General features: G+C 47.3%; 1 protein-coding gene across 1 annotated transcript in view; it reads right to left on the reverse strand.

The window, feature by feature from the left end:
• SCN4A (sodium voltage-gated channel alpha subunit 4) overlaps positions 1-27918 on the reverse strand; it is a 118649-nt gene that overhangs the window by 82486 nt on the left and 8245 nt on the right. The window contains exons 2-8 of the mRNA XM_048517496.1: positions 15214-15538; positions 11575-11693; positions 10795-10884; positions 8464-8592; positions 4915-5006; positions 3522-3835; positions 1506-1524 (exon numbers count right to left, since the gene is read on the reverse strand). Of these exons, the coding sequence (XP_048373453.1) occupies positions 1506-1524; positions 3522-3835; positions 4915-5006; positions 8464-8592; positions 10795-10884; positions 11575-11693; positions 15214-15480 (1030 nt within the window). The 5' untranslated portion in view covers positions 15481-15538. The remainder of the gene's footprint in view (positions 1-1505; positions 1525-3521; positions 3836-4914; positions 5007-8463; positions 8593-10794; positions 10885-11574; positions 11694-15213; positions 15539-27918) is intronic.

Below are 27918 nucleotides of genomic sequence, written 5' to 3' on the forward strand. Positions count from 1 at the left end.
ATTGCCAGCAACCGAGCTTACTCCCAGGTAAAGGATCACACTTTAGTTCTTTGCATGAAAATCAGTGGGGTTTAACAGTGTTTAGCAGGGTTACCTACACTGCTTCCCCAAAACTAGGTCATAGGTTTAATGCTAATAATCGAGCCCAGCAGCCCAGGCCAGCCTAGATGTGTGGGGAGGGGGACTCTGTTTTTTTGCGTGCCCACAGAGAGGGCTCTGAGTGCCACCTCTGGCACCCGTGCCATAGGTTCGCCACCACTGCTCTAGGCCATTTGGCAACTAGGTATGCAGGAATATGCGATCTGTAAACCAACGAAAATAAAAAGAATCCCTCTCAAAAGTGACTGCCTGGTTGGTAACCGAGTCTGCCTCCCGAGGCACAGAATGTTGAAAGCAGTTAAGAATAGTATTAACTCACTAAACAGTTTGGGGTACATGGATGAAGTTTAAAGTAGATGTAAATTTATCATTAAAGACATTCCGGTAAAGAATATCAAAATGGCTGCCACTATAGCAGCCGCAAGCTATTTTTCCTTCTCTTTGCATCTTTTCTTCTCTTTCCTCAGTTTCTTACCTTTGCTTCTTTCTTTAAATATCTTTAATATTATATTAACTATTGATATATATATTTCTGGATAATATGATAATACGGTTCTTTCTATATTAAATAACCAATTGTGTGATTACATGTAGAATAATAGAAGCATAATGATTTAATGTATTGTCGAAGGCTTTCACGGCCGGAATCACTTGGGTGCTGTGTGGTTTCCGGGGCTGTATGGCCGTGTTCTAGCAGCCTTCTCTCCTGACGTTTCGCCTGCATCTGTGGCTGGCATCTTCAGAGGAAGATGAAGATGCCAGCCACCTCTGAAGATGCCAGCCACAGATGCAGGCGAAACGTCAGGCGAAACGCCAAATAATGATTTATGTTATAAGATACTCACCACATCTGAAACGTACGATAACTTTATTTGTATTATCATAACCCTTTCCCCTTTTATGTTTTGTATCCTTCCTGTCTTTTAAATTGGAATTTAATAAAGTAATTTAAAAAAAAGAATAGTATTTGGTTATGTCTAGGATGTTGTGGGTTTTCCGGGTTGTATGGCCGCGCTCCAGTAGTATTTTCCCCTGACATTTTGCCTGCTGATCCTCTGAAGATGCCAGCCACAGATGCAGATGAAATGTCAGGAGAAAATACTACTGGAACACGGCCATACAACCCGGAAAACCCACAACATCCTAGTGATTCCAGCCATGAAAGCCTTTGGCAATACATAGGTTGTGTCTGCATAATTAGACATTCTTTTTTGCAGCTGCCTGCCACCATTGTTTCTACCCATTTAAACACACATGGTTAAAAGGAAAACAACTCTGCGGGTGGTTTTTGAACTGAGATGTACTACTTAGTTATCTTTGTGCGAAACTGGCTCATTTGGCGCTCAGTCACATGCTACTGACTAGCAATACAAGCAGTGGCGTATCTATCTAGGGACAAGGGGTACCCCTTGTCCCCGGGCGCCACTCTTCTGGTCACGTGGGGGGCACAAAATCGGCCCCCCACATGACCAGGAAGTCCTGCTGCCTCGTTTTCGTGTGCCTCGACCCGGTCTGTGTCAGTTGAGGCATGCAAAAACGACGAGTGCCTCGTTGTTTTTGCGTGCCTCGACTGACACAGACGGAGTTCCACCCCTTCCTGCTTCCCAAGCGCCCCCCCTCCCCGCAGCCTCAGGGCTTATAAAAGCAGGTCTCTGAGTCGGGGACTGCAGTCTCTTCTGGCCTGCCTGGAGGGGAGGTCAGAAGAGACTGCAGGCTGCCGACTGGTAGCCCAGACAGCAGGGGGAGTGGGGGGGGGAGCTGGGCACCCTACCTTGCCCATGTCCATGGTGACATGGGCGGGGTTGAGGGGAGTGGGGGTGGAGCCTGAGTCATCAGGGGAGGAGCTGGGATGGGGGCAGAGCGTGGGGGGCGTCCTAGAGACAATTTGTCTCCGGGCGCCATTTATCCCCGGTACGCCTCTGAATACAATGCAATGTATCCCTCGGGGTGGGGTGGGGTGGGGGCAGGTCACAATTGACTTGTGGCAAACCTGCTAGAGTGTTCAACGCTAGAGACATTTAGTCTTTGCCTGCCTCCTCCTCATGACCTTGGGACTTCTCGGTAAATCCAAATACTTGCCAGGACCACCCTGCTTGGCTTCTGAGATCTGACAGGACCAAGTTAGCCTGGGGCTATCCGGGGCAGGACGAGGCCTCCCATATTGGTCGACTGAAGGAGACAGACCTAACAGCCTACTCAAAGGACCTGTTGGACAGGGCAAGGCCCTGTTCTCAGAGGTGGGATCCAGCAGGTTCTCACCAGTTCCTGAGAGTGAGTTACTGATTATTTGTGTGTGCCGAGAGGGGGTTACTAATTGGGTCTGCTTTTCCGTTAGAAATTCCATTAGGTCCAAAAATCATAAAGCCCTGTCGTTTCCTATGTGGCTGGTTAGCGAAGGTAGAAAACGGGATCATTCTCCCTGTTGTTGGGCTGTTTCAAAAACATGTTTTAGAAATATGGTCAAGTTCCTTGTTTAAGGAAAGTATCCTTCTTTTGATTTCTAGAAACAAAATTAAGTATTTGAAAGTATTAAGTATTTGACAGGCAGTCAATTAGAGGAGAAGTAGTTGTTTCTGTTGGCAGCAGACGATAGGACTTGCTATAATGAGTTTAAATTATGGGCAGAAAGATACCAGCTGGAAATTAGGAACTTTTTTTTACAGTAACAGAGAAATTATTAATGCCCCGCCCCCGGAATGCCCGGCCACGCCTCTGTCGTGCCCCGCCCAGCCCCATTGACGCTATGCCACAGTTTGAATCCCACCACCATGGGAACCTGTTACTAAAATTTTTGGATCCCACCACTGCCTGTGCTCCTAACCCCCCAGAAGCAGTAACAGAGCCATTTGGCTGATCAGTTGTGTTTTGGGTCCCCAAGTGGGGAGAAAGACAGAGTATAAGTTAAGTAAATAAATTTTAAAAATACAATTACAGGACGTGGCTATCATTTGTTGCATTTTCCCCCAATGAAGGTGAATGCTGAGGTGTGTAAGTACCTAATGACTCTGCCTTGAGGCACTCTGGAGAAGTATCTTCTGCTGTAAGGACAAGTGCCAGTTTTCCAGGCGAGCACCTCCTGAACAACTGCTTGGAGCTGCCCAAAGAGAAATGCACCAATACTCCCCAAGGGCTTGGCTCATTCCTAGCCAACAGAGGTCCAAGAGGCGTCTGGGGTCCCCTGTTGTCGCAAGGATGTGCCTTGGACCTGGCTGGTAGCCACAGAAACTCTGGAGATCACAGGCACGCCATGCTTGGGGCGACAAAACACATTGAAGCTTAAGCAGTGGCGTGATAACCAGGGACATCTCCACATCTGGGCTTCAGGTGTGGCCCAGTGGTCATATCAGTACCCCCTGGACTGAGCATGCCCACTCAAACATCTTCTCGAAGTCAGGGTACGAATGACTCCTTGCCCTCCGAACAGCCGCATTACCTTCATCGTTGATGTATTCGTCCCAGTCAAAAGTGTAGTTGGCCGTCCCATTGCCAAGCAGAGTTGCATTTGCCAACGTGCCCAGGGTCCCATTGCCAAAGGGGTCGCTATCGAGTCCCAAGGTTTCCCCTTCGAGAGTGCCGTTGATGGGGGGTGGCCACCGGACGCACTTCTGCCGCAGGTTCCCCATGAAGAGTTGCAGGCCAATGAGGGCAAAGACGGCCAAGCAGAACACGGTGAGGATCATGACATCGGCGAGCTTCTTCACCGACTGGATCAAGGCACCCACAATTGTTTTCAGCCCTAATTTGGGGAATGGGGGAGACATAAGAACATAAGAACGAGCCTGCTGGATCAGACCAGAGTCCGTCTAATCCAGCACTCTGCTACTCGCAGTGGCCCACCAGGTGCCTTTGGGAGCTCACAGGCAGGATGTGAAAGCAATGGCCTTCTGCAGCTGTTGCTCCCAAGCACCTGGTCTGCTAAGGCATTTGCAATCTCAGATCAAGGAGGATCAAGATTGGTAGCCATAAATCGACTTATCCTCCATAAATCTGTCCAAGCCCCTTTTAAAGCTATCCAGGTGAGTGGCCATCACCACCTCCTATGGCAGCATATTCCAAACACCGTTCACAGAATACATGATTAGTCCTCAATCTTCCCCCCAGCATTTTCAGTGTATGCCCCCTGGTTCTAGGGACATGTTTGTTACGAGCAACAAGACACGGGTTCTGACAGTTTGGATTTTTTACATTTCCAGCCATGATTTCTGTAATACTTTGGGGTGTGTGTGTGTGTGCGTGCGTGCGTGCGTGCGTGCGTGTGTGTGTGTGTGTGTGTGTGTGAGAGAGAGAGAGAGAGAGAGAGAGAGAGAGAAGTGTAGATGACTGAAGAAGGCAATTGTAAACACAGTGATATGCTATCACTCCATGCTTGCATAGGGGACTATCTTTACCTTTTTACTTGTTCTGTGGGAGGGGAAGGGGGGGAGAGTGAGTGAATGAGTGAGGGGGAGACAGTGAGATTGAATGAGTGTAAGAGAGAGGAGGAAGAAGAAGAAGAAGAAGAAGAAGAAGAAGAAGAAGAAGAAGAAGAAGAAGAAGAAGAAGAAGAAGAAGAAGAAGAAGAAGAAGAAGAAGAAGAAGAAGAAGAAGAAGAAGAAGAAGAAGAAGAAGAAGAAGAAGAAGAAGAAGAAGAAGAAGAAGAAGAAGAAGAAGAAGAAGAATAGAACAAAATGCAGATCTTAACTTCAAGAGGTCTACAAGAAATGGTTGTAGATGTGGGGCAATCGTCGCCGACATACCTCTTAAGAAGAAACCTGATTTGCACAAATAAATCAAGCTAAAAGCAAAGACTCCACTTGGCCGTCCAGGATCACTTACCTGGAATAACTGTGATGGTTTTAAGTGCCCGGAGAACCCGGAACGTCCGTAGAGCAGAGATGTTGCCCAAATCCACAAACTCTGTGACATAACTAGAAAATAGGGGGTGAGAGAGATATTGATTAAGAGGCAGCATACAGAGGGGGAAGTGGTTGCTGTCATCTTGGCTGTTTGCAAATATGGAAGTGCAGCTCTGAAGCTGGAACAGGCTGTTGTGAAGGCAGTCTGGTGTTAAAACCGGCACCTTCTCCCTCCACGTAGAACAGGTGTGCCCGTGTGTCCCACTTCAGCAGCAAAAGGTACACAGAAGGCTCTGTTGCTTAACACCTCCTCCCAAGTCTCTCCACTGGTGCTTTTCTGTTAGCTAAATTCATCACAGCAAATACATCCTTTTTGTGAGGCTGTTGTGGGTTTCCCAGGCTGCATGGCCGTGGTCTGGTAGTTTTTGCTCCAAATGTTTTGCCTGCATCTAGGCCTGGCATCTTCAGTGGCATGTCACAGTAAGATGTGTTTCTCTCTGTGGGACAGTGTGAAGAGAAACACATCTTATCACACATGCCTCTGAAGATGCCAACCGTGGATGCCAGCAAAACATAGGTGCCAAAACGGCCCAACCAGGGTCACACAGACTGGAAAATCCACAACTACCTTTCATGGTTAAAATCAGAGGTGGGATCCAGCAGGTTCTTGCAGGTTCCCGAGTGTAGGTTACTAATTATTTGTGTGTGCCGAGAGGGGGTTACTCGTTGGTGATTTTTCCCTGTGATTTTTGCCTTAGTTACGCCCCTCCTCTCAGCAGTAGCGCGCAGAACTTGAAGCAGTCTAGCAGTCTAGCAGTCGGTGCACCGGCGTGCGTGCGGCAACCTAATACCAATGTTCGTTCGTTTCCCGCCCAAGGACCGGCGCAGCGGCTGCGTCTTTGGCACAGCCCCACCCAGGAATGCCCCACGGGTACTTGCCCGCTTGTCGTGCCCCGCCCAGTACCATTGGCGCTACGGCACAGTTTGAATCCCCCCACCAGGGGAACCTGTTACTAAAATTTTTGGATCCACCGCTGGTTTAAAATCCACTGTTTCCATTGGAGTGAGACAGCCAGATGTGCTCCATCACATCTGGCTTGGCCCCTCTATGAAGAAGCTCAAACATAATGAAAAGGCAACAGACCACTTTTAATCAGATTCTTGGGTTGGTTGATTGGTTGAAAGTGCGCAGAATTGCACACAACTCCTTGTGGGAAGAAAGGAATACGGCTTGGCACCTTTGCTTCCCCACATGGTTGGTTTCCTTTTGGGCAGGGGCAGACCTAGTGATTCTTTGGCTCTGGACAGATGTGCAGGGCGGGTCCCAGAATCACTGCCATTCCACACCAAGACACACACACCCCACTCCCCACAGGGGCCAGGCAAGAGGCAGCCCTCACCCTGGTTTAGGCAAGTAGGAGCTGTTGCCAGCCATTGCCCACAGAAAAGAAAATGGTGGGCACCAGAGGCGTAGCTACAAGAGGACTGGGGGGTGCATGTTGCACTGGGCACGTGCCTGGGGGGCGCAAAAAAATTCAGGTTCGTTTCTGGGGTTTTTTGGTTAATTTTTCGTGTTGTTTCAGTTTTTTGCCTGCAGGGGGCGCAGTTTTTAGACTAGCAGCGCCAAAATTTCAGGCTATCATCAGGTGACTCTGCTGATGATATCAGCCAAGTTAGGTGAGGTTTAGTTCCGGGGGTCCAAGGTTATGGACTCCCAAAGGGGGTGCCCCATCCCCCATTGTTTCCAATGGGAGCTATAAAAGATGGGACTGCGCCTTTGAGGAGTCCATGCTTCAGTTGAAATAAACTTCCTGAAGCAGGTGAACATCATCAGGAGAGCCTCTTAGATACCCTGAAAATTTGGGGCCGCTGGCTTAACAATTGCACCCCTGACATCAGGCACCCCCCAAATTTACCCAGTCTCCTCTTAAATCCACCCCCTTCAGCATGGATTTAAAGGGAGAATCTGAGGTCCCCAGTTTAAACATTGAAAGTGATGCTGTTTCAGGGTGGGGGAGAATCTACCACAAAACAGCATCACTTTCAATATTGTTTTAACTGGAGACCCCAGATTCTCCCTTTAAGGTGGATTTAAAAGGAGAATCTGGGATCCCTAGTTTAAACACCATTGAAAGTGATGCTGTTTGGGGGTGGATTCCAGCATCACGGCAGCCGCCCATGGTGGGGGGGTGGGGGACGCAAAACTCAGATTTTGCACTGGGCTCCATTTTCCCTAGTTATGGCATATAAGTTTTTGGTCTCGATACAGAAGTATAGCATGTGCCATTGTAACCCCTGTGTAAGAATGGGATGACCCAGAAAGGGGTGAAGTCTGAAAGAAGCAGAATTCTGCAGAACTCATGAGGTTGGAAGAAGCAAGGCTACCAGGCTGGGACCTTGATTGATTTTATAAAGCCCTTAACACCTTGTTTAAGGTAACTGCAATGTTGTTGGGAACTAGTGGGAAGGGAGTTTATTTTTTTTGCTATATTATAAATGTTAGAATTTATTGTTTCAGGGTTTTTGTGTATGTAAATGGCGAGAGTTTTCTGGGAACCTTCATCATCTCGAATCCCGTTCACCAAGCCTCTGAAGTCTTAAAAAAAACCCCAACCACCAGCAAAGAAGAATTGGACTTGGCAATATCAGTAGACTGTATATATAAGGACTTGAAAATGCAAACTTAACAGGACTGTACAAGTGTAAATGTTAAATGTTTTAAAAGTGTTATTTGTTAAGAGAAGTACACTGTTTTGTTTTAAATTTAGTTCTTCGCAACTCCTTCCAAGTACTGCCCCACAGAACCCACAGAAAGAGGTTACACCATCCCATAAGCCAGGGATGGCGAACCTTTTCAAGACCGAGTGTCCAAATTGCAACCCAAAACCCACTTATTTATCGCAAAGTGCCAACATGGCAATTTAACCTGAATACTGAGGTTTTAGTTTAGGGAAAAACGGTTGACTCCGAGAAGTGCGTTACTCGGGAGTAAGCTTGGTGGTAGTCGGTGGCTTTGTTTTGAAGCAACCATGCAACTCTTCCAACGGGTGAATCACGACCCCAGGAGAGTTTACTCAGAAGCAAGCCCCATTGCCAGCAACTGAGCTTACTCGCAGTTAAGGGATTGAGCTTTAGTTCTTTGCATGAAAATCAGTGGGGTTTAACAGTGCTTAACAGGGTTACCTACACTGCTACCCCAAAACTAGGTCTTAGTTTTAATGCGAATAATTGAGCCCAGCGGCCCAGGCTAGCCTAGATGGTTGGGGGGTGGGGTCAACTCTGTTTGCGCGTGCCCACAGAGAGGGCTCTGAGTGCCACCTCTGGCACCCGTGCCATAGGTTCGCCACCACTGCCATAAGCCCATCCAATGTGGCGTGTCAAGAAGGTAAGTTTTCTATTTTATTTCTCACATTTCATTTTTAAAAAGCCGTATCATGGTAAGGGAGCTTTTCCTTTGGCCCTGAAGTCAGAAGAGAATGTATCCCTCCCACCGCACACCCCCCATGTCTGGACCCTGAACCCTACATACGCCATCACAATAACGCTGAAATCTAGCCAGTTCCACGGGTCTCGCAGGAATGTAAAGCTGTCGATGCAGAATCCTCGGGCAAGTATCTTGATCATAGACTCAAAGGTGTAGATGCCTGTAAAAGTATATCTGTACACAGGGAAAAAATCAGAGGGTGAGGGGAACCAGAAATAATCATAACACGTAAAATATTTATTTTAGAAAATTTCATTTCAACTTGCCAGAGCCAAAGTTTCACACAATATCCCCCTTTTCCCTGCTTGTTTGCTAAGCTTCAACCCCAGGTGAAAATATCATTTCTCCAGGTTTCCTGAATTGGGGTGCTGTGTGGTTTCCGGGCTGCATGGCCGTGTTGTAGCAGCAGTCTCTCCTGACGTTTCGCCTGCATCTGTGGCTGGCATCTTCAGAGGATCTGAAGATCGGGAACCACACAGCACCCCAGTGATTCCGGCCGTGAAAGCCTTCGACAATACAATTTCCTGAATTCGACAATGCATTTCCTGAATTGCTTTGTAAGGGTTTGGTTTTTCTACTGGTCTGGTAACGTGCCGTGAGCTGGGCTGTAAATGACTCCCCCCCCCCCAAAGGTGGACAGCCCACCAAAAGAATGGGGCAAGCCAGACAGCTGAACCCAAGTTTGAGTTGTTGGTGGCCATATGTGCCATCTTAGTTGCAAAGCCTGTGGCTGAGAGACCTGCTTGTGACCTTTTGAAAATTTGTTTTCATACCCCAGCATGGCCTCTATTCACCTCTGAACAGTCACAGCTTTTCCTAAGGAACTCATAGAATCATAGAGTTGGAAGAGACCCCAAGGGCCGTCCAGTCCAACCGGCTGCCATGCAGGAACAAAAAATCAAAGCACTCCTGACATATGATCATCCAGCCTCTCTTTAAAAACCTCCAAAGAAGGAGAGTCCACCCCTCTAATGTCTAGGCGGAATCTCTTTTCCTGCACCTTGAACCCAGGACACCGTGTCCTAGTCTGAGGCAGCAGAAAACAAGCTTGCTCCCTCTTTGACATGACTTCCCTTCAAATATTTAAACATGGTTATCATGTCACCCCTTAACCTTTGCTTCTCTAGACTAAACATCCCCAGCTCCCTAAGCCTCTCTTCATACGGCATGGATTCCTGACCTTTTACCATTTTGGTTGCCCTCCTCGTTCCAGCTTCTCAATATCCTTGTTCAGTTGGAGTTCCCAGAACTGAACACAGTACTCTAGGTGAGGTCTGAGCAATGCAGAGTAGAGTGGTGCAATTACATCTCTCGATCTAGACATTATATTCTCATTGATGCATCCCAGAATTGCATTGGCTTTCTTGGCTGCAGCATCACACTGCTGACTCGTGTTCAGCTCCATTCTAAGACTCCCACATTCCTGAGAGTCTCTGAGCTCTGGCAACTGGGGGGAGGGGAGCCATCTTCCCACCTCCCGCTTCGTGGTAGAAAGTCCTTAAGTCACATCTGATTCAAGGCGACCCCTGGTGGAATTTTCAAGGCAAGAGAGGTTCCGAGGTGGTTTACCCTCGCCTGCCTCCACATCACAGTCCTGGTATTCCTTGGAAACCTCCCATCCAAATATTAGCCGGGATTGATCCTGCTTAGGTTGTGTTAGCCTGGGCCAGCCAGGTCAGGGCAGGTGAACAGAGATGGTTAGCCGTTGCCTGCCTCCTCCTCATGACCCCGGTATTCCTCGGAGGTCTACCGTCGAAATACTAGCCAGGGTCAACCCTACTTTAGCTTCTAAGATCGGATGAGATCAAACTAGCCTGGGCCGTCCCTTACGCTAGCTGCCCCACACAGTTCTTATCCAGATCAACAGCCTGAAATTTTGAGAGGAACCAAGCGGATTATGGTTTATTTATTTTATTTATTCATTTATTAAATTTGTAGGCCGCCTCATCCCCGAAGGGCTCGAGGCGGCTCCCAACATGGCTGTTCCCAACAGCAAATAATACAACACAAAATTAAGCCATTAAAACTCAGCAGCAATTAATAAATAAATTAAAACAACCAGATTATGTAAACATATATACACAGGCGCCCGATCTACGGCCAAAGGAAGGAAGGAAGGAAGGAAGGAAGGAAGGAAGGAAGGAAGGAAGGAAGGAAGGAAGGAAGGAAGGAAGGAAGGAAGGAAGGGGAGGAGATAGGCAGGGCCCAAGGTGGAATTAGGACCCAGCCAGATGTTCCAGGCTGGCAGGTTGCTACAAGCTTTCAGGACTCTTCATCTGGTATGCTCCGCCTCTACTGGAATTCCTTTTATCCCTCTTTCTGAATCTGTAAGAACCAGGCGAAGAAACAGAAGACAGAAGAAGCAAAAATACTCACTCCACGTCCTTGGCCCACGTGGGCGGATCACTCAAGGTCATGAAGACGCAGTTCGCCAAGATGGTTATCATGATAAACATGCTGAATAATTTGGAATGAAGTCAAGGAAACGCACCTGGGATTGACTGGAAAGTTGGTGGCAAACCCATTTGAGAAAGGTGAGGCAACGTTGGCCCTGGTGCTGGCTGAGATTCAAACAGCTGGAGCAAAAGTAACAGCTCCGTGCTAAGCTCTGTTTCTTTTTCTCATACCAATGTCCTCTTAATGTTTGGCGTTTGTGTATACGTCTTGAGAAGCACTAACCCAAAGCCACACCGGGTGTAGCAGAATTACACTGCGTTCCTCGGTGATTGAACCACATCTCTGCTTAGAATGGAGCTAAGAATGAATTTACCCTGCTGGGATGCTCCATCGTCTTATCAAGGAGCCTTTCCCCACTTACCTTAAGCCCCGCACTACTTGAGGAGAGTAGCGCGGGGTCCCCCGGCACTCCCCACAACAGGGGTGGTGACAGCGCAGCCACCCCGACGCTGCCGCCGTCGCGCCCCCTCAGCGCGCGGCATCCCAGGCGCTCTTCTTAAGGGCGCCTTTTGATGACCCCGCGCTCATGGGGACGCCCGGGTGCGCGCCTGGGATGCCGCGCGCTGAGAGCAGCGCGCAGCATAGGGGGGATGGAAAAGAGTGGGGAAAGGCCCTAGATCAATATTTTGAGGAAATCACAATGCTCCCCCACCCCCCACAGTTAACACCCCAGTAATACCCATCCAGCATGAAGGATATGAATGTATCAGCACTTTGGCTGCACCCCTCCGGACAATATTGAACGGGCTTAACATATAGAGCGCAGGGGTCGCGCTGAATCGGAAGATGGCCTTCCCTTTGCTGAGAATGATGTACGTCTAAAAAAGAGAAGAGAGAAAAAGAGTTCTAATAGCCTCTAGCTATAGCCACTAAAAAACTGTATTTTAAAGGAATCATCTGTCTCTCACATCTGACTGAATCGTCTTGATATTTTGTAGAGCAAGGCTGGCTTTATAATACACTGAAGTATCGTAGAATCATACAGCTGAAACGCGGCCGTCAAATCAACCCCCCTGCTCAAGATAGGATCAGCCAGCAGGGGTGGCCAATCTATGGCACTCCAGATGTTCAGGGACTACAATTCCCATCAGCCCCTGCCAGCATGGCCAAAGGGCATGTCAGACAAGCGTTGGCCCAGTTGCTGCTTGAAGACTGCCAGTGAGACTGCGCTCACTACCTTCCCAGGTAGCCGTTTTCACTATTGCTCAACTGGAGCTGTAATTCTTTTTGGGCCTAATATCCAGTTGGAGCCTTTCTGCCCATAATTTAAAGCCCATAATTGCAAGTCCTATTCTCTGCTGCCAACAAGAACAACTCCTTGCCCCCCCCCCCTATGGGACAGTCCTCCAAATACTAAAAAGAGTAATCATGTCCCTCCATAGTTTTCTCTTCTCCAAACTAAATGTTCCCAAATCCCTCAGCCTTTTCTCATAGGGTTTGATGTCCATAGGGCTTGGTGTCGTGAAGAAGGGCAGCTGCCGGAGTCCAAGGCTTCTGGAAGGGCCCACTACTGTGGAGAGACACCCACCCTCCCATGGGACACACCTGTCGGGCACAGTGACAATGCTCCTATCTGCATACACCTGCAGCACAAGAAAGTCTGAGGAAGTCAATAAATCAGAACCATAAACCACTCTGCGCCCGGATTAGGTGTCTCCTACTGAGTATTATTCTTTCACACACACTGAATAATGCACTTTCAGTGCTCTTCAGTGATTGTTTACACATCATTCTGCCAATAAAATCTGTTGGCAAAGAGGACTGAAGAAGAGAAGAAGAGGAAGAGTTTGGATTGATATCCCCCCTTTCTCTCCTGTAGGAGACTCAAAGGGGCTTACAATCTCCTTGCCCTTCCCCCCTCACAACAAACACCCTGTGAGATGGGTGGGGCTGAGAGAGCTCAGAAGAACTGTGACTAGCCCAAGGTCACCCAGCTGGCATGAGTGGGAGTGCACAGGCTAATCTGAATTCCCCAGATAAGCCTCCACAACTCAAGCGGCAGAGCGGGGAATCAAACCCGGTTCCTCCAGATCAGAGTGCACCTGTTCTTAACCTCCTACGCCACTGCTGCTAGAATGCATGTATGACTATGCTTAGCATCCCCTTTCCACTGTATAACAAACTCCAGGAGAACATGATCACTCCCACCTAAGGGTCCCACCACTAATCAGGTCATCATTATTGGTTAGGAGCAGATCTAAAATAGCCGTTCCCCTTGTTGCTTCTTCCACCTGCTGGACCATGACATTGTCTGCAAGGCACGTGAGAAATTTGTTGGACCTGATTGTCATGGAAGAGTTTGACTCCCAGCAAGTATCCGGATAATTGAAATCTCCCATTACTACTACTTCTTTCCTGTCTGAAAGTTTGGTCATCTGTTCATGACAGCATAATGTGTCAGAAATGATCATGATAACGTTGCGCACCTTTATAAAGACCAATTATCACGTTATGTGATTAAATATGATTCTTGGTATGTGAACTGTGACTTATTTGGACTACTATTTTCTACAATACAATATTTTCTATAATACTACAATTTTTTTATAATATTTTCTACAATTCCATATACAATATATTATCAACATATATATGTACATATATTCAAACACATAGGAATTAATATATCACTCTTTGTATTTTCCACAAGAGGAATCAGTCCTTGCCCAAAATACAGTTGTTCTGTCTGAGTGGTCCATCCACTACTGCACTTTTTGATGTTCACATTCGCCTTCCATTGAATGATCACTTTGTGCTTAACCCACCGTGCAACATGCCATGTGCGATATTATGAAAGGAATCAGTCAATAGTACAAAACGCAACACGTGTTTATCTGCACTTTCGTTCACCGTACAGTTCACCGTCCAAAGCAGCTGTTTCCTCCAGGGGACTGATCTCTCTAGTCTAGGGTTGACAGGTAACCCCTGGAAACTGGGGTGTGGGTGGGAACTTGTCAGCAGGAAACTAGGCCGAGGCCTCATCGCCTGCAATCTGGTGATGTCACGTTTGGTACCTACCAGAATTGATGTCATCATATCACAAGCAACGATCAATGCTATCTGGGCAAAACCATAGAGTTTGCCATAGAGTTTTTGCCCACACACCAGAGCTTCCCTGACGGCGATTTGATGACAGCAGTTCCAGATACTGACCTGTAGAAAGGCCTCTACTCTATGATGTGGGGATGGAATGTGCATATGTAGGGTTGCCACCCTCCAGGTGATACCTGGAGATTTCCCACTATTACCAGACATCTCCAGATGACCAAGATCTGTTCCCTTAGAAAACATGGCTGTTTTAAACTCTAAGCCATTATAACCTGCAGCCTCCAGGTAGGACCTGGGGACCCTTTAGAACAGGGGTCTGCAACCTGTGGCTCTCCAGATGTTCATGGACTACAATTGCCATCAGCCCCTGCCACTTGGCCATAGGAAAGCTGTAAAAAGCCAGGAAGGATGCAGTTACTTTACAAAAAGAAATAAACCTTCGTTCATGGCAATAATAAGATGATATGAGGATTGTTATGTACAGAATCACCTGTTGAGGGCTCCTTATCAAGTGCATGAACACTTCTCTTGAAGAAGGCAGACGAAAATGCGGTAATCAGAGCGAAGCATTTATTGAAATATATACAACTGAAAATGATGAGAAATTTGACTGCCCTTGAATTGGGATGGTATTCATAAGTAATTCAAGCCACCAATCCAGGATTTTCATTAATTGTTATGAACTTGTATTACAGTCACAGCGGGTGACATTGACGCAATAATATTTACAAGATTATGGACATTGTTGGTTACATGAGTATGGACTTGAGAGAATGTTGTCTTGTAATAAATTGTTGCATGAATTGGATTTAATGTGGAGATATATATGTGTTATATGGAGATATAATAGTTTGATAAGTCTAATAGCCAACAATTTGGCATACTTTACAAGTAACTAATAGGTAATATAAATTGCTTGAACCAGCGCCTATGTGCCACGTGTGTTTGTGTATCTTATATTGTTTTGAACGTAGCACATTCATTTCATAAATTGTAGTCCACGGACATCTGGAGAGCCGCAGGTTGCAGACCACTGCTCTAGGTATTCCCAACCCAACAGCTGACCATCTAAGACAGGGGTCTTCAAACTATGGCCCTCCAGATGTTCATGGACTACAATTCCCATCAGCCCCTGCCAGCATGGGCAAGTGGCAGGGCTGATGGGAACTGTAGTTCATGAACATCTGGGGGGCCATAGTTTGAAGACCCCTGATCTAAGAGTTGATATCAAGGCCAGTCTTGTAAGGATTGAATGCCTCCTCTTCTTCCCACTCAACTATTCCCACTCACCTTTTGATTCTGATAGAACGGGTCAAGGTCTTCAAGGGGGACCCCAATTAACTCTAAGGGCGGGTCCCCATAAATCATCGGCAGGCTTTTCCCTTGCTCCAGGTCACTGCGGGGCTTGGGCTCATGAGCTTCGTCCAGAACCTCTTCATGTTGCTTGCTCAGGTCCTTGGCCTTCTGGTCGGCAATGCGTTTCTCTATGGCTGCCAAGGACTCGCGAGTGAACGGGCGCAGGCAGTCTGGACCAGGGATGTGGGGCGGGGCGGCCATCTTGGCATTCTGCTGCTGGACCACCTCTGCCCGGCCTCACTGGAAAACGAGGAGAAGGCTAGAAAGACAAGGAAGACAACATTTAATTTGGCACGAGACAGGTCCGTAATGGGCGTTAGATTCTGACAACCAAACCAGAGATACTTTAGAACACAGGGGTCAAACTCGTGGCCCTCCAGATGTTATGGACTACAGTTCCCATCATCCACTGCCAGCATGATGCTGGCAGGGGATGATGGGAACTGTAGTCCATAACATCTGGAGGGCCACGAGTTTGACACCTATGCTTTAGAAGGAGAGCTGGATCAACCCATGGACAGGAGGGGGTCAATTTCAATTTTAACCTTTAATGGCATATAAATTATTAATATGTTTCCATTTTAAAAAAGAAAACATTTAAAACATTTAAAACATTTAAATACGGGTGTTTCAAATGCTTTCCAGGAATTTAGCCACTGCCAAGGCGATCGATGGATTACTTAGCAAAAAGTGAGTGGTCTGGAACTTGGAGTACTCAAGTCTTGGAAGCAACAAAGGGTAAATTAAAATCATGCGCAGCATTCCAGAAGAATATGAGTTATGGTTTCTATAGATCCACATCCGCAGCGGCATAGTCTCTGATGTTTAGGGATCTGGAGGTATCTCCCTGAGGTTTCCACTGATGGGAAAATATTGAGGCGTGCTAGCATGAATGCACGACGTTGGTTAATGGATAGCAGAGATGAGAGATATTTGGCTCTAGCTCCGTAGCTTGGTTGTATTCCGAGGGAGCGAGGAGAGCATACAGCCACCTTCGTTGGATAGAGACGATGATGTTCCAGATCCCCCAGTCTTTCGCGGATCTGATTGAAAATATGCAGTTCACTATCAGTCCCAACATTGTCCAGGTCAAATCCTATGGTTCTGATTTTGTTCTCGATGACTTTAAACCAATGGAATTGAAAGTTATCTTTAAAAAGGTTTAAGTTTATATCACCTGCAAGTGATCTAAAATGTATTTTGAGCCAATACTTTATAGTGGCAATCCAAGCTTCTGTTTCCACATATGAGAGGCCAACTTCGAGGCATAAAGTTGGATAGGTGACATTATTCGGGACTCCCAAAATCCTTCTCAGAAAATATGCTTGGATTTGTTCAACATCACATTGGAAGTCGCTTATCCACGTTGGAAGTCGCTTATCCAAATTGGGATGCCGTAGAGGATTTTAGGCAACAACTTTGCTTGAAAATTTTTTAATACGGCTTTTACTGATTGGTTTCTTTTTCCATAGTAAAATTGGATTATACCAGACATGGTACGTCTGGTTGAGACAGGAGGGGGTCCTGAGCTGGTCGAATGGCCTCTGCAAACAAAACCAACTCGCAAATGTGGAACTAGTTCCCATGCCAAAGACTTCTAGCTCGACTCTCCTCTTTGTTGTGCTAGATTTCTATTCCAGTGAGTTGCTTATTCACATTGGGAAGTGTGCACAACTGTTATCGATACCAGCTGCCTGAAGTGGTATAGCTCTTTTTAGCATCTTGGTCATTACCGTATCATTCTCACCATTTTTCTGCCCTGTATGGAAATTCAAACTAGAACATCCAGCCATGTGCTAGGACTGCCAGAAACCAAGTGCGACCTGGGGAGTGTTGTCAGCCCACAGCCTGGAACCCCAGGGGCAGTGGGAGTTGTGACGGGGGCACTAGTGGCGGCAGCAGGTGGGCATGCTGATGCCTCTTCCTGTGAAAAGCAGAAGTGACACAATGTTGGGGGGGGGGGCACTCTAAGATTTGCCAAAATCTCTACGGTTAAACCAAATGGTAGCATAAGAACATAAGAACATAAGAACTAGCCTGCTGGATCAGACCAGAGTCCATCTAGTCCAGCATTCTGCTACTCGCAGTGGCCCACCAGGTGCCTTTGGGAGCTCACATGCAGGATGTGAAAGCAATGGCCTTCTGCTGCTGCTGCTCCTGAGCACCTGGTCTGCTAAGGCATTTGCAATCTGAGATCAAGGAGGATCAAGATTGGTAGCTATAGATTGACTTCTCCTCCATAAATCTGTCCAAGCCCTTTTTAAAGCTATCCAGGTTAGTGGCCATCACCACCTCCTGTGGCAGCATATTCCAAACACCAATCACACGCTATGCAGAAGAAGTGTTTCCTTTTATTAGTCATAGTTATTCGCCCAAGCTTTTATAATGATTGCCCCCTGGTTCTAGTATTGTGAGAAAGAGAGAAAAATTCTCTGTCAACATTTTCTACCCCATGCATAATTTTATAGACTTCAATCATATCACCCCTCAGACGTCTCCTCTCCAAACTAAAGAGTCCCAAACGCTGCAGCCTCTTCCTCATAAGGAAGGTGCTCCAATCCTTCAATCATCCTCGTTGCCCTTCTCTGCACTTTTCTATCTCTTCTTCGATATCCTTTTTTGGAGATGTGGCGACCAGAACTGAACACAGTACTCACAAGTGCTACACGCACCACGGCTTTATATAAGGGCATGACAATCTTTGCAGTTTTATTCTCAATTCCTTTCCTAATTATCACCAGCATAGAGTTTGCCTTTTTCACCGCTGCCATGCATTGAGTTGACATTCCCATGGAACTATCAACTAAGACTAAATCCCTTTCCTGGTCTGTGACTGATAGCACTGACCCCTGTAGCGCAGTGTATGTGAAGTTTGGATTTTTTGCCCCTACTGCATCACTCTTTACATTTCGCTACATTGAACTGCATTTGCCATTTCTTAGCCCACTCACCTAATTTATCAAGGTCCGCTTGGAGCTCTTCGCAATCCTTTGTGGTTCTTACCACCCTACATAATTTGGTATCATCTGCAAACTTGGCCACCACACTACCCACCCCTACTTCCAGGTCATTTATGAATAAGTTAAAGAGCACTGGTCCCAAAACGGATCCTTGGGGGACACCACCTCCATTGTGAGAACTTCCCATTTATACCCACCCTTTGTTTCCTGTTCCTCAACCAGTTTTTAATCCATAGGAGGACTTCCCCTCTTATTCCTTCAGTGCTGAGTTTTCTCAACAGGCTCTGGTGAGGAACTTTGTCAAAAGCCTTTTGGAAATCCAGACAATGTCCACTGGTTCCACATGTCTGTTTACACCCTCAAAGAACTCTAGTAAGTTTGTAAGACAGGACTTGCCTCTGGTACAAAAGCCATGCTGACTCTTCCTCAGCAGGTCTTGCTTTCCTACATGTTTAATAATTTTATCTTTAATGATAGATTCTACTAATTTACCAGGAACAGATGTCAAACTGACTGGCTCACCTCCTCGGTCCCCCCTGTGACCCTTCTTTCTTAAAGATTGGTGTGATGACACATCTTCCAGTCTTCAGGGATGGAGCCTGATTCAGGGATAAGCTGTATATTAATGTGAGAACATCAGCAATTTCATGCTTGAGCCTTTTAAGAACTCTGGATGAATGCAATCTGGGGCCAGGGATTGGTAATTTATTTATCAATGGCTACAGAACTTTCCTTGTCTACCACTAACTGCTTAGTTCTGATTCACCTCCCTCCCATAGCTTGGTTCAGGTGCAGAATTTTCCTCACCTCCTCTTAAGTGAAGACAGATGCAAAGAATCTATTCAGCTTCTGTAATCTCCTGTCACCTTTTAAAGCACACCTTGTTCCTTCATCGCCTAACTGACCTACCGCTTCCTATAGCTGGCTTCTTCTGCTTTTGATGTACTTGAAGAACTGTTTGTTGCTAGTCTTGATGTTCGTGAGCCATGTTCCTCATAATCCTTTTTTGCCTCCCTTACAGCTAACTTGCTTCTCTTTTGCCACCATTTGTGTTCTCTCTGGTATTCTTCATCAGTTAAGTTGGACTTCCATTTTCTAAAAGACATCTTTTTTTTCCTAATAATTACCTCAAAGCACAAGCTCTCCATTTCCCTGCACTGGCATTTCACATGGCAGGCGTGTGCCCAGTGGTGGGATCCGAAAATTTTAGTAACAGGTTCCCATGGTGGTGGGATTCAAACAGTGGCGTAGCGCCAATGCGGCGCAGTAAGAGAGGAGACACTGACGTGGGCGTGGCCGGGCATCTCCAAGAGCCCGAGGGCATTAATAATTTCTCTGTTACTGTAAAAAACTCTTACTGTAAAAAAAAAGTTCCTAATTTCTAGCTGGTATCTTTCTGTCCATAATTTAAACTCATTCTAGCAAGTCCTATCGTCTCCTGCCAACAGAAACAACTACTTCTCCTCTAATTGACTGCCTGTCAAATACTTAATACTTTCAAATACTTAATTTTGTTTCTAGAAATCAAAAGAAGGATACTTTCCTTAAACAAGGAACTTGACCATATTTCTAAAACATGTTTTTAAAACAGCCCAACAGGGAGAATTATCCCGTTTTCTACCTTCGCTAACCAGCCACATAGGAAACGACAGGACTTTATGATTTTTGGACCTAATGGGATTTCTAACAGAAAAGCAGACCCAATTAGTAACCCCCTCTCGGCACACACAAATAATTAGTAACTCACTCTCGGGAACTGGTGAGAACCTGCTGGATCCCACCTCTGCGTGTGCCCCCCCCCCCCACACACACACACACTACGTTTGCCTCAGCTTCCACTGAAAATAGTATGGCGGTGGTCTGGAGGTAACCTGGTGATGGATTATTAAACTTGATATTTAGCAGAGTGCTGTTTTTATGTAAAAGAGTTTACTTACTAATAAGGGAAGGGTTTACATGGAAGAAAATAAAGAACAACTTTCTATTCTAGCACTCACTTAATTACATTGCTTAGGAGCATGTGATCCCACACGGTGCCTATCTAGCAAGGCAGAGGTGAATCTCGTTGTAGCATCTTGTTTGTTCTCCTCTGTGTGAGACAAAGAATTATACTTAACTTAATAACCTCTGACTACTGTGACTTGTCTCACATAGGCAGTGCTGGGGTTAGCTGACCAATAGCTTAATCAATGAACTGGTCATATGACTCTGACCTCCGTGACCAATTAGCATGCACATAGTTAACCCCTTTCATGTCTGAATTGTGACAGACACTTGCAAATCCCAACACCTGGGCCAGGATAGTCTTTCATTTTTGGCCCGGCACTTCCAGATTCATCCTCAAGCTGGTAACCCATTTTGAGATTTCTAGCTTTATATACTGATGAGTTATACCTGCTACAAACTGACAGACGGACGGACACACAGTACTTCTGTTATAGTAACAGCAAGTGGCACCAGCCCTGTGTGGGGGGCAGGGAGGTGGAATCTTTGCCTGGAAGGGGGGGAGAGCAGGTAGAATCTTAGCCATGGTTCCTCCCGGAAGCTCTGGCTGTTTCCGCATGGGTGGAATACAGCGCCCCAGGGACGGCAAAAATGCTGTCCCTGGGGAGGCGTTCGCACAGCAGGTGTGGCTGCAATGCAGCAGCACCGTGCTCGTGCTGCCCAAGCGGTCAGAAATGCCACTTTTGAAAAAAGTGACGCCTATTCAAAAGTGACGCCTTCCAGTCGCTGCCGTGCGAACGATGGCGTTTCCCTCCCGCCTTCCCCAACTGGCTTACCTGCTCCTGCTGGCTTCCGTCGCATTGTGGAGGCCAGGGGACATCCCCCCGTGGCTTCCATCTCCAGAGCTGTCGCTCTGACCAGGGGGGCGTGTCCCCTGGCCTCCGCAACGCGACGGAAGCCAGCAGGAGCAAGTAAGCCAGTTGGAGAAGACACAGCCTGTGTGAACGGTCTGTGCGAATGGTCTCCCACTGGGCGAACGGCCTGTGCGAACGGCCTGTGCGAATGTTCCCCCGCTGTGCGAATGGTCTGTGTGAACGGTCCTCCACTGGGCGACCGGTCTGTGCAAACGGCCTGTGCAAATGGTCCCCCGCTGTGCGAATGGCCTGTGCAACCGGCCTGTGCAAATGGCCTGTGTGAACGGTCCCCCACTGTGCGAACGGCCTCGTCGCTTGGAAGATAATGGTCTGTGTGAAAAAGGAAGTCTGTCGCGAGATGGTCTCCCACTGACGAGCAACCGGCCTGTACTCGGCCTTATCAGGCGAACGGTCCCTCATGCTGTCTTGAGCGGCCTGTCTGAAACGGCCTGTGCGAACGGTCCCCCGCTCAGCGCTTGTGCAGAAAGGGCCTCTGAGTGAAATAAAAATGCCCTTCTCAGATGCAGCCGCTCTCTGGCTTGGCCTTTGTCTTAATGAGATTCTCCCCCCCCCCCCTTTGCACTTTTCAAAGCACTTTCCCTATTGGCCCGTTAAGGTCAACAACCCGCAACCATCCCTGGGCAACGCAAAACCTCAAGCAAGCTCATGAAAGAAGATGCTCAGTAGATCAGAGGAATGGAGGGTGCTTTTTCCAAAGGGTCTAGCTTTGCAAAAACACCCCACCTCTTGGATGGGAACCCAACCCTTTGGAACTGAACGGCTGTGTTCATCCCTTGCCCTGAACACCCTGCGGATGGAGTCACCAGAAGTCACTTGCAAATGGGTGGCACAATTTCATCGAGACCACACTGGCTCTCCTTTCTGCACAGTAATCGAAAGCATGATCCTGAGAGAGGAGGGGTAGCATTTTCTGAGATTAAAAAAAAACAGGTGCCTAGAACAGGGTTGTCAACTGCGGGCTAGGAATTTCTTGGACATTTGGGATTGGAGCCAGGGAGGGTTGGGGGAAGGAAAGGACGTCAGCCGGGTATAAGGCCACAGAATTCTCTCTGCCATTCTCTCTCTCTCTTGCTGCCAAAGCCCCAACCATCTTATAGTGACCTGTAGAATTTCAAAGCAAGAGACATTCAGATGTGATTTGTCATTGCCTGCATCTGCCTCACAATCCTGGTATTCCCAAGACCAGAGCCGGCGCTACAAGGGGGACGGGGGTGCGCACGTTGAACTGATCGCGCGCCTGGGGGCGCCAAAATTCAGGTTTGTGTTTTTTATATTTTTTGTGGGGTTTTTCAGTTTTTTGCCTGCAGGGGGCGCCATTTTTAGGCTAGCAGCACCAACATTTCGGGACTTTTCAGGAGGCTCTCCTGATGATACCACCTAAGTTAGGTGAGGTTTGGTTCAGGGGGTCCAAAGTTACGAACACCCAAAGGGGGTGCCCCATCCCCCATTGTTTCCAATGGGAGCTAATAGGAGATGGGGGATACACCTTTGAGGGTCCATAACTTTGGACTCCCTGAACCAAACTTCACCAAACCTGGGTGGTATCATACGGAGAGTCTCCTAGAGATATCCTAAAAAACTGCGCCCCCTGCAGGCAAAAAACTGAAAAAGCACTTAAAACGCCAAAAAACACAAACGAACATGGGGGGACGGTGGGCGGGGGGACGCAAAACTCAGATTTTGCACCAGGCTCCATTTTCCCTAGCTACGCCTCTGCCCAGGACTCCAGTTCTCATCTATACTGGGCTAAGATTTTCTTTAGGGGAACTCATCTTTGTAATCTGGAGATCAGATGTAATCGGGGGAGATCGAAAGGCCCTGCCGGGAGGTTGGCAACTCTGGAATCCCATAACCCTGCCATCAAAATAGTACCCTGAGGACAGATTAATAATAATTAAGTATTTATGTGATGATAGTGAGTGTTCCAAACATCTCACATCACTAATTTTGGGAATCCTTTCTACAGCAAATGTATAACCAGTTGCAGTCATTATAAAGGAACCTGTTTTCCTGTTTTCCCATTCACAGGTGTTCCGTGAAGGCAGTAACTGGTGCTCATGGCAAAAATCCAGGTTGCTTTCAGGCCTCCACACAGAGATGCTTTTCTTTTTTAAAAAAATCCTGCAACACATGTGTAGCTACGGCAGAGGCGGAGCTACAAGCGGGCCAGGGGGTGCACGTTGCACTGGGCATGTGCCTGGAGAGGGCGAAAAAATTCCGGTTTGTGGGTTTTGTATTTATTGGTGTTTTTTCAGTTTTTGGCCTGCAGGGGGCACGGTTTTTAGGCTAGCAGCACCAAAATTTCATGGATTTTTTGGGAGACTCTCCTGATGATACCACCCAAGTTAGCTGCAATTTGGTTCAGGGGGTCCAAAGTTATGGACTCCCAAATGAGGTGCCCCATCCCCCATTGTTTCCAACGGGAGCTAATAGGAGATGGGGGATACACCTTTGAGGGTCCATAACTTTGGACCCCCTAAGCCAAACTTCACCAAACCTGGGAGGTATCATCAGGAGAGTCTCCTAAAGATACCCTGAAATGTTGGTGCTGCCAGCCTAAAAACTGTGCCCCCTGCAGGCCACAAACTGAAAAAAACTAAAAAAATACAAAAACCACAAACGAACATGCCCCCCCCCCCCCGCAAAACTCAGATTTTTCACCGGGCTCCATTTCCCCTAGCTACGCCTCCGAGCTACGGCATGCAGAAATGAACCCCCACAGCCATGTCAATCGTCCCACAATACAATCAGCTGCACCTGTGTAGCTGCGCATGTGCAATACACAAAAGGGGGGGAAAGGAAAGGAAAAAGGGCCTTCCTGCACCAGCAGGGCAATGCCAGGCAGGTTCCCCCTGACTGTGGACAGTGCTGCCGAAGGGAGGGAAATAAAGCGCCTCCTTCCCGGCCACTTGGTGGGAGCAGCTCCAACCCAGGATTTTGCAAAAGAATTGCTGGTTTCGTGATCTTTGAACATTCCAGGTTGAGGGAAATAAAACAGGGCAGACTCGTTTGGGGGCCAGGACCTGTGCGAAGTGCATGGGTTATATACATACATATATAAATCAGGAACAATTGCATGAATACATGACAGATAAAAGGCCCCACGGGGAGCACAACAAATACGTTCTACTGGGAACTCTCAACTATCTCCGCAATGAAATTGGCGATCTCTTCACAAGGACCGGGCTCCGAGTTGTTTAACAATAGAGATCACCTAGTCAGATCAGGCAGCCCAGATTGGAAGAAAAAAATGTAAGTTGGTATATTTAGATCTGATGTTATCGAATCTGGTGCAGTGCAAGAGTTGGTGAGTCAGGGTGTCAACCACATTAAGTTTGCAACTGCATAACCTTGCGGATTTATCTGAATTGCTGAACCTACCGTTTAATAGTGCGGAGGGCATGACGTTAAAGCAGCGCAATGGTGAGGGCTCTCCTTGCGCGTGGGTTTGTTAAGGTATGGCGGTAATAGGCCATACGTCTCTGCTCAAGTGGAATTAGGAGTTGTGTTGGAGAGCAGGTTCGTTTGGCTGCTAGATGCAAATTTGCAAATTCTAGATCTAAAAGCCGATCTCTGAGCCTATTGTATGCCTCTGAATAGGACATTAGGTAGAGAGATTCAATAGGCAGGCCGATGGAAATAATCTTTCTCTCGATTAGAGAAAACCAGGGGTTAGCCTGCGTGTCCTGTAGTGTCAATGAGACAAGGGAGCAGTTCGGATGGCATGTAGTGAAGGCGGAGCCAAAATCTGAAGGCTCTAAGCCAAGTTTTATGTTCCAGGGTGTTTTGCCCCAGTTCTAAACACAGGGCTGCGCATGGGACGCAGTTTGGAACTCCAAATGGGTTATATAGCATCCTACACCCTTTGCCCTGTGTAGAACTGACTTTTGTAAAGCAGACCCGCTTCCTGCCTGTTTCATTTTTGCTCATAAATGAGACTAATAACTACAACTGATGCAAGAGACTAAGAGTCTCGTGCCCAACATTTATTTGTTCACACCTCAAAACAGGTGCAGGGAGTTTCACAGACTGGGAGGGGAGCTGTGTTTGACCTTCCCCCTTTATCAACCCTCACAAATTGCCCTTAGTCTAGTATGGGGGGGACAGGTAGAGATGCTTCAGTGGCCTTTGGAACTTGGCTGTTTCTCCAGCTGCCCTGGACCGTCATAGAAGGGGGTAGGGTTTCAGCAACAAGATGACTCAGGTCATTCCTCCCAGGGAAGAGGAGGGAGGAAACCCGGCTTGGCCCCACAGCCAGCCAGGCCTGCCCCACACAGAGGCATCTCCCTGGTGCCTACTCCTCAGCCCTTCTATGCAGAGAATCAGCCACTCCCGGTCTTCTTTGTAATCTGGCCCCTCAGGCCAGATAAAAAACTAATCTCCTCTCCCTCTGTTAGTTCAACTGATTCAGCCACACTTAGAAAGTGATTTGACATCTGGCACAGTTCCTGCAACTGCGCTCAGTCAACAAGCCGGATCAAGCATCACCACCCATGAGATACTCACCGAGCTAAATCTACACCGGTAAAGGTTTGGGTAGGGAAAGAGTTTTGCTACATTTTGCCCCGATTTGACAATTGGTCATACTTGAGATCTGAAAAACGGGACTTCATCTGGCATCTTTCCCATTTAATCTCACCCAATTTCCTTTTATACAACAGTGCCTGTCCCATTTTGTACATAGAGATCCACTGACTCCCAGCCTGCCTGCCTGCCTGCCTGCCTGCCTGCCTGCCTTCCCTCCCTCCCTCCTTCCTTCCTTCCTTCCTTCCTTCCTTCCTTCCTTCCTTCCTTCCTTCCTTCCTTCCTTCCTTCCTTCCTTCCTTCCTTCCTTCCTTCCTTCCTTCCTTCCTTCCAAGGGGCCTTGCATTCCCTTTTTACCAGGAGGAAAGCTGGTTGGATCTTGCTACTCTCAAGCACGTGTGGCCAAAATCCCCTGCAATATTTACCTATTTGATGCCATGTAGGTCTACTCGCTAATTTAAACAGTCTACTTCTTAGCAGGACAGGGGCATGACTTTGTGACTACTATGGTCTGGGGTAGATGAATTAGAGAAAATTCTGTGGTCTCGTGAGAATTCTTGTCCAAGCGCAAATATCAAAATCCTTCTGTCTAAATCCCTCTTGAAAATCCCCACTTGTACATTGCTACGCCTCCGTTTATCTTTTTGTCCATTACATTTAAAAAACATTTTGGAACATTCAAATTCTACTGTCCCATCCTAGGAAAAGTTTCCCTGAGAAGGTTACAATAGATTTAAAACAACATAAAATAACAGTCAAAGAAAACCAAATGAAATATACGGTAAAAGCTATCAGCGGCACTCAAAACATATATTCACCAATTCCATAGATAATTATAAGTGAATGATCCATAACTTGATCACAGTGAAAAACTACTTATAAAATTTTACGACAATGTAGAAACCATTTTCTAAGCCAAAATCATTCTTAAGAGGGCGACTCACAAAGATTTGCTTGGCTTGAATTCCCTTGGAAGGTGTCAGACCTGCGCCATACTTGGCCTGCCTGGCAGATCGCATGTACACAACCTTGATGCAGGTGGCCCAGCTATTATCATTACCCAAGGCCGTGGGGCCTCTTTCTTTTGCTCACAAGTAACTAGCAATAGTGTTTAACTGTTTTCTCCTTATCTGCCTTCTGAGGGAATAAACTGCCTGTCCCAACTACGCTGTCTCTTTCTCACTGTCCTTTCACTTGCTGATATTCAGTGGATCCAAAAATTTTAGTAACAGGTTCCCATGGTGGTGGGATTCAAACAGTGGCGTAGCGCCAATGGGGCTGGGCGGGGCACGACAGGGCCGTGGCCAGGCATTCCAGGGGTGGGGCATTGCTGGGCGGGGCTGTGGCAAGGACGCAGCCACTGCGCCGGTCCTTGGGTGGGAAACGAATGCACGCAGGCGCAGGCTGCCATGCACGCCGGTGCACCTCCTGATAGACTGCTTCAAGTTCTGTGTGCTACTGCTGAGGAGCAGAGGAAGGGTGTAACTAAGACAAAAATCACGTGGCAAAATCACCCATTAGTAACCCCCTCTCGGCACACACAAATAATTAGTAACCTACTCTCGGGAACCTGTGAGAACCTGCTGGATCCCACCTCTGCTGATATTATGGGAATGCAAAGGCTGGGGGATTGTGGGTTGAGTCAAACTGTAACCTTCAGGTGTATACCGGGGGTCAGAGAGCCAAACCCTAGTTTCGGCTATCTGGCCGTTGGGCTGACACAGTTGTAAATAAAGCTCTTGAACCTTCAACGAATCTTATTATTGACTGGAGTAACAGACCCTTACAGAAGGACACTCCCCTTCTGTGGTTCTTCTGTGGGGAAGTGCCCCTCTCTCAGTGCCTAACTAGTGGTGCAGATGCTGGAGGACCGGAGGAGCACCAAACCTCCAGCGATCGTTCTATGTTGTTCATATTTGTTGACTGCTCCCTCCCTTGCTTGATTTTAGAATATGGGCTACAGCGCCAAAATTAGATTGCGCTTGGATTGTTTCTCATTGCATTGTAATTTTTGTGGTGAACTGCTCCCAGCCCGTCTAGAGGGAGAGGAGTCTACAAATTTAACAAACAAACAACTAAATAAAAAAACTTCCTAGGAAATGGCCAGCATTCCAACCTGGGTCCAGAAATTGCCCAGCAGTGATGACATAGAATGGGAATCAAACGTTTCCAGCGATCACATACACGCTGAAAAGGTCACTTCTCAAGCCAAACCAGCTGCCAAATGTGGCTTGAATAGATCTTTGCTCTGTTATATCCACCCCTGTGCTAACGCC

The sequence above is a fragment of the Sphaerodactylus townsendi genome, linkage group LG15, assembly GCF_021028975.2.
Source record: "Sphaerodactylus townsendi isolate TG3544 linkage group LG15, MPM_Stown_v2.3, whole genome shotgun sequence".
Classification (NCBI taxonomy): domain Eukaryota; kingdom Metazoa; phylum Chordata; class Lepidosauria; order Squamata; family Sphaerodactylidae; genus Sphaerodactylus; species Sphaerodactylus townsendi.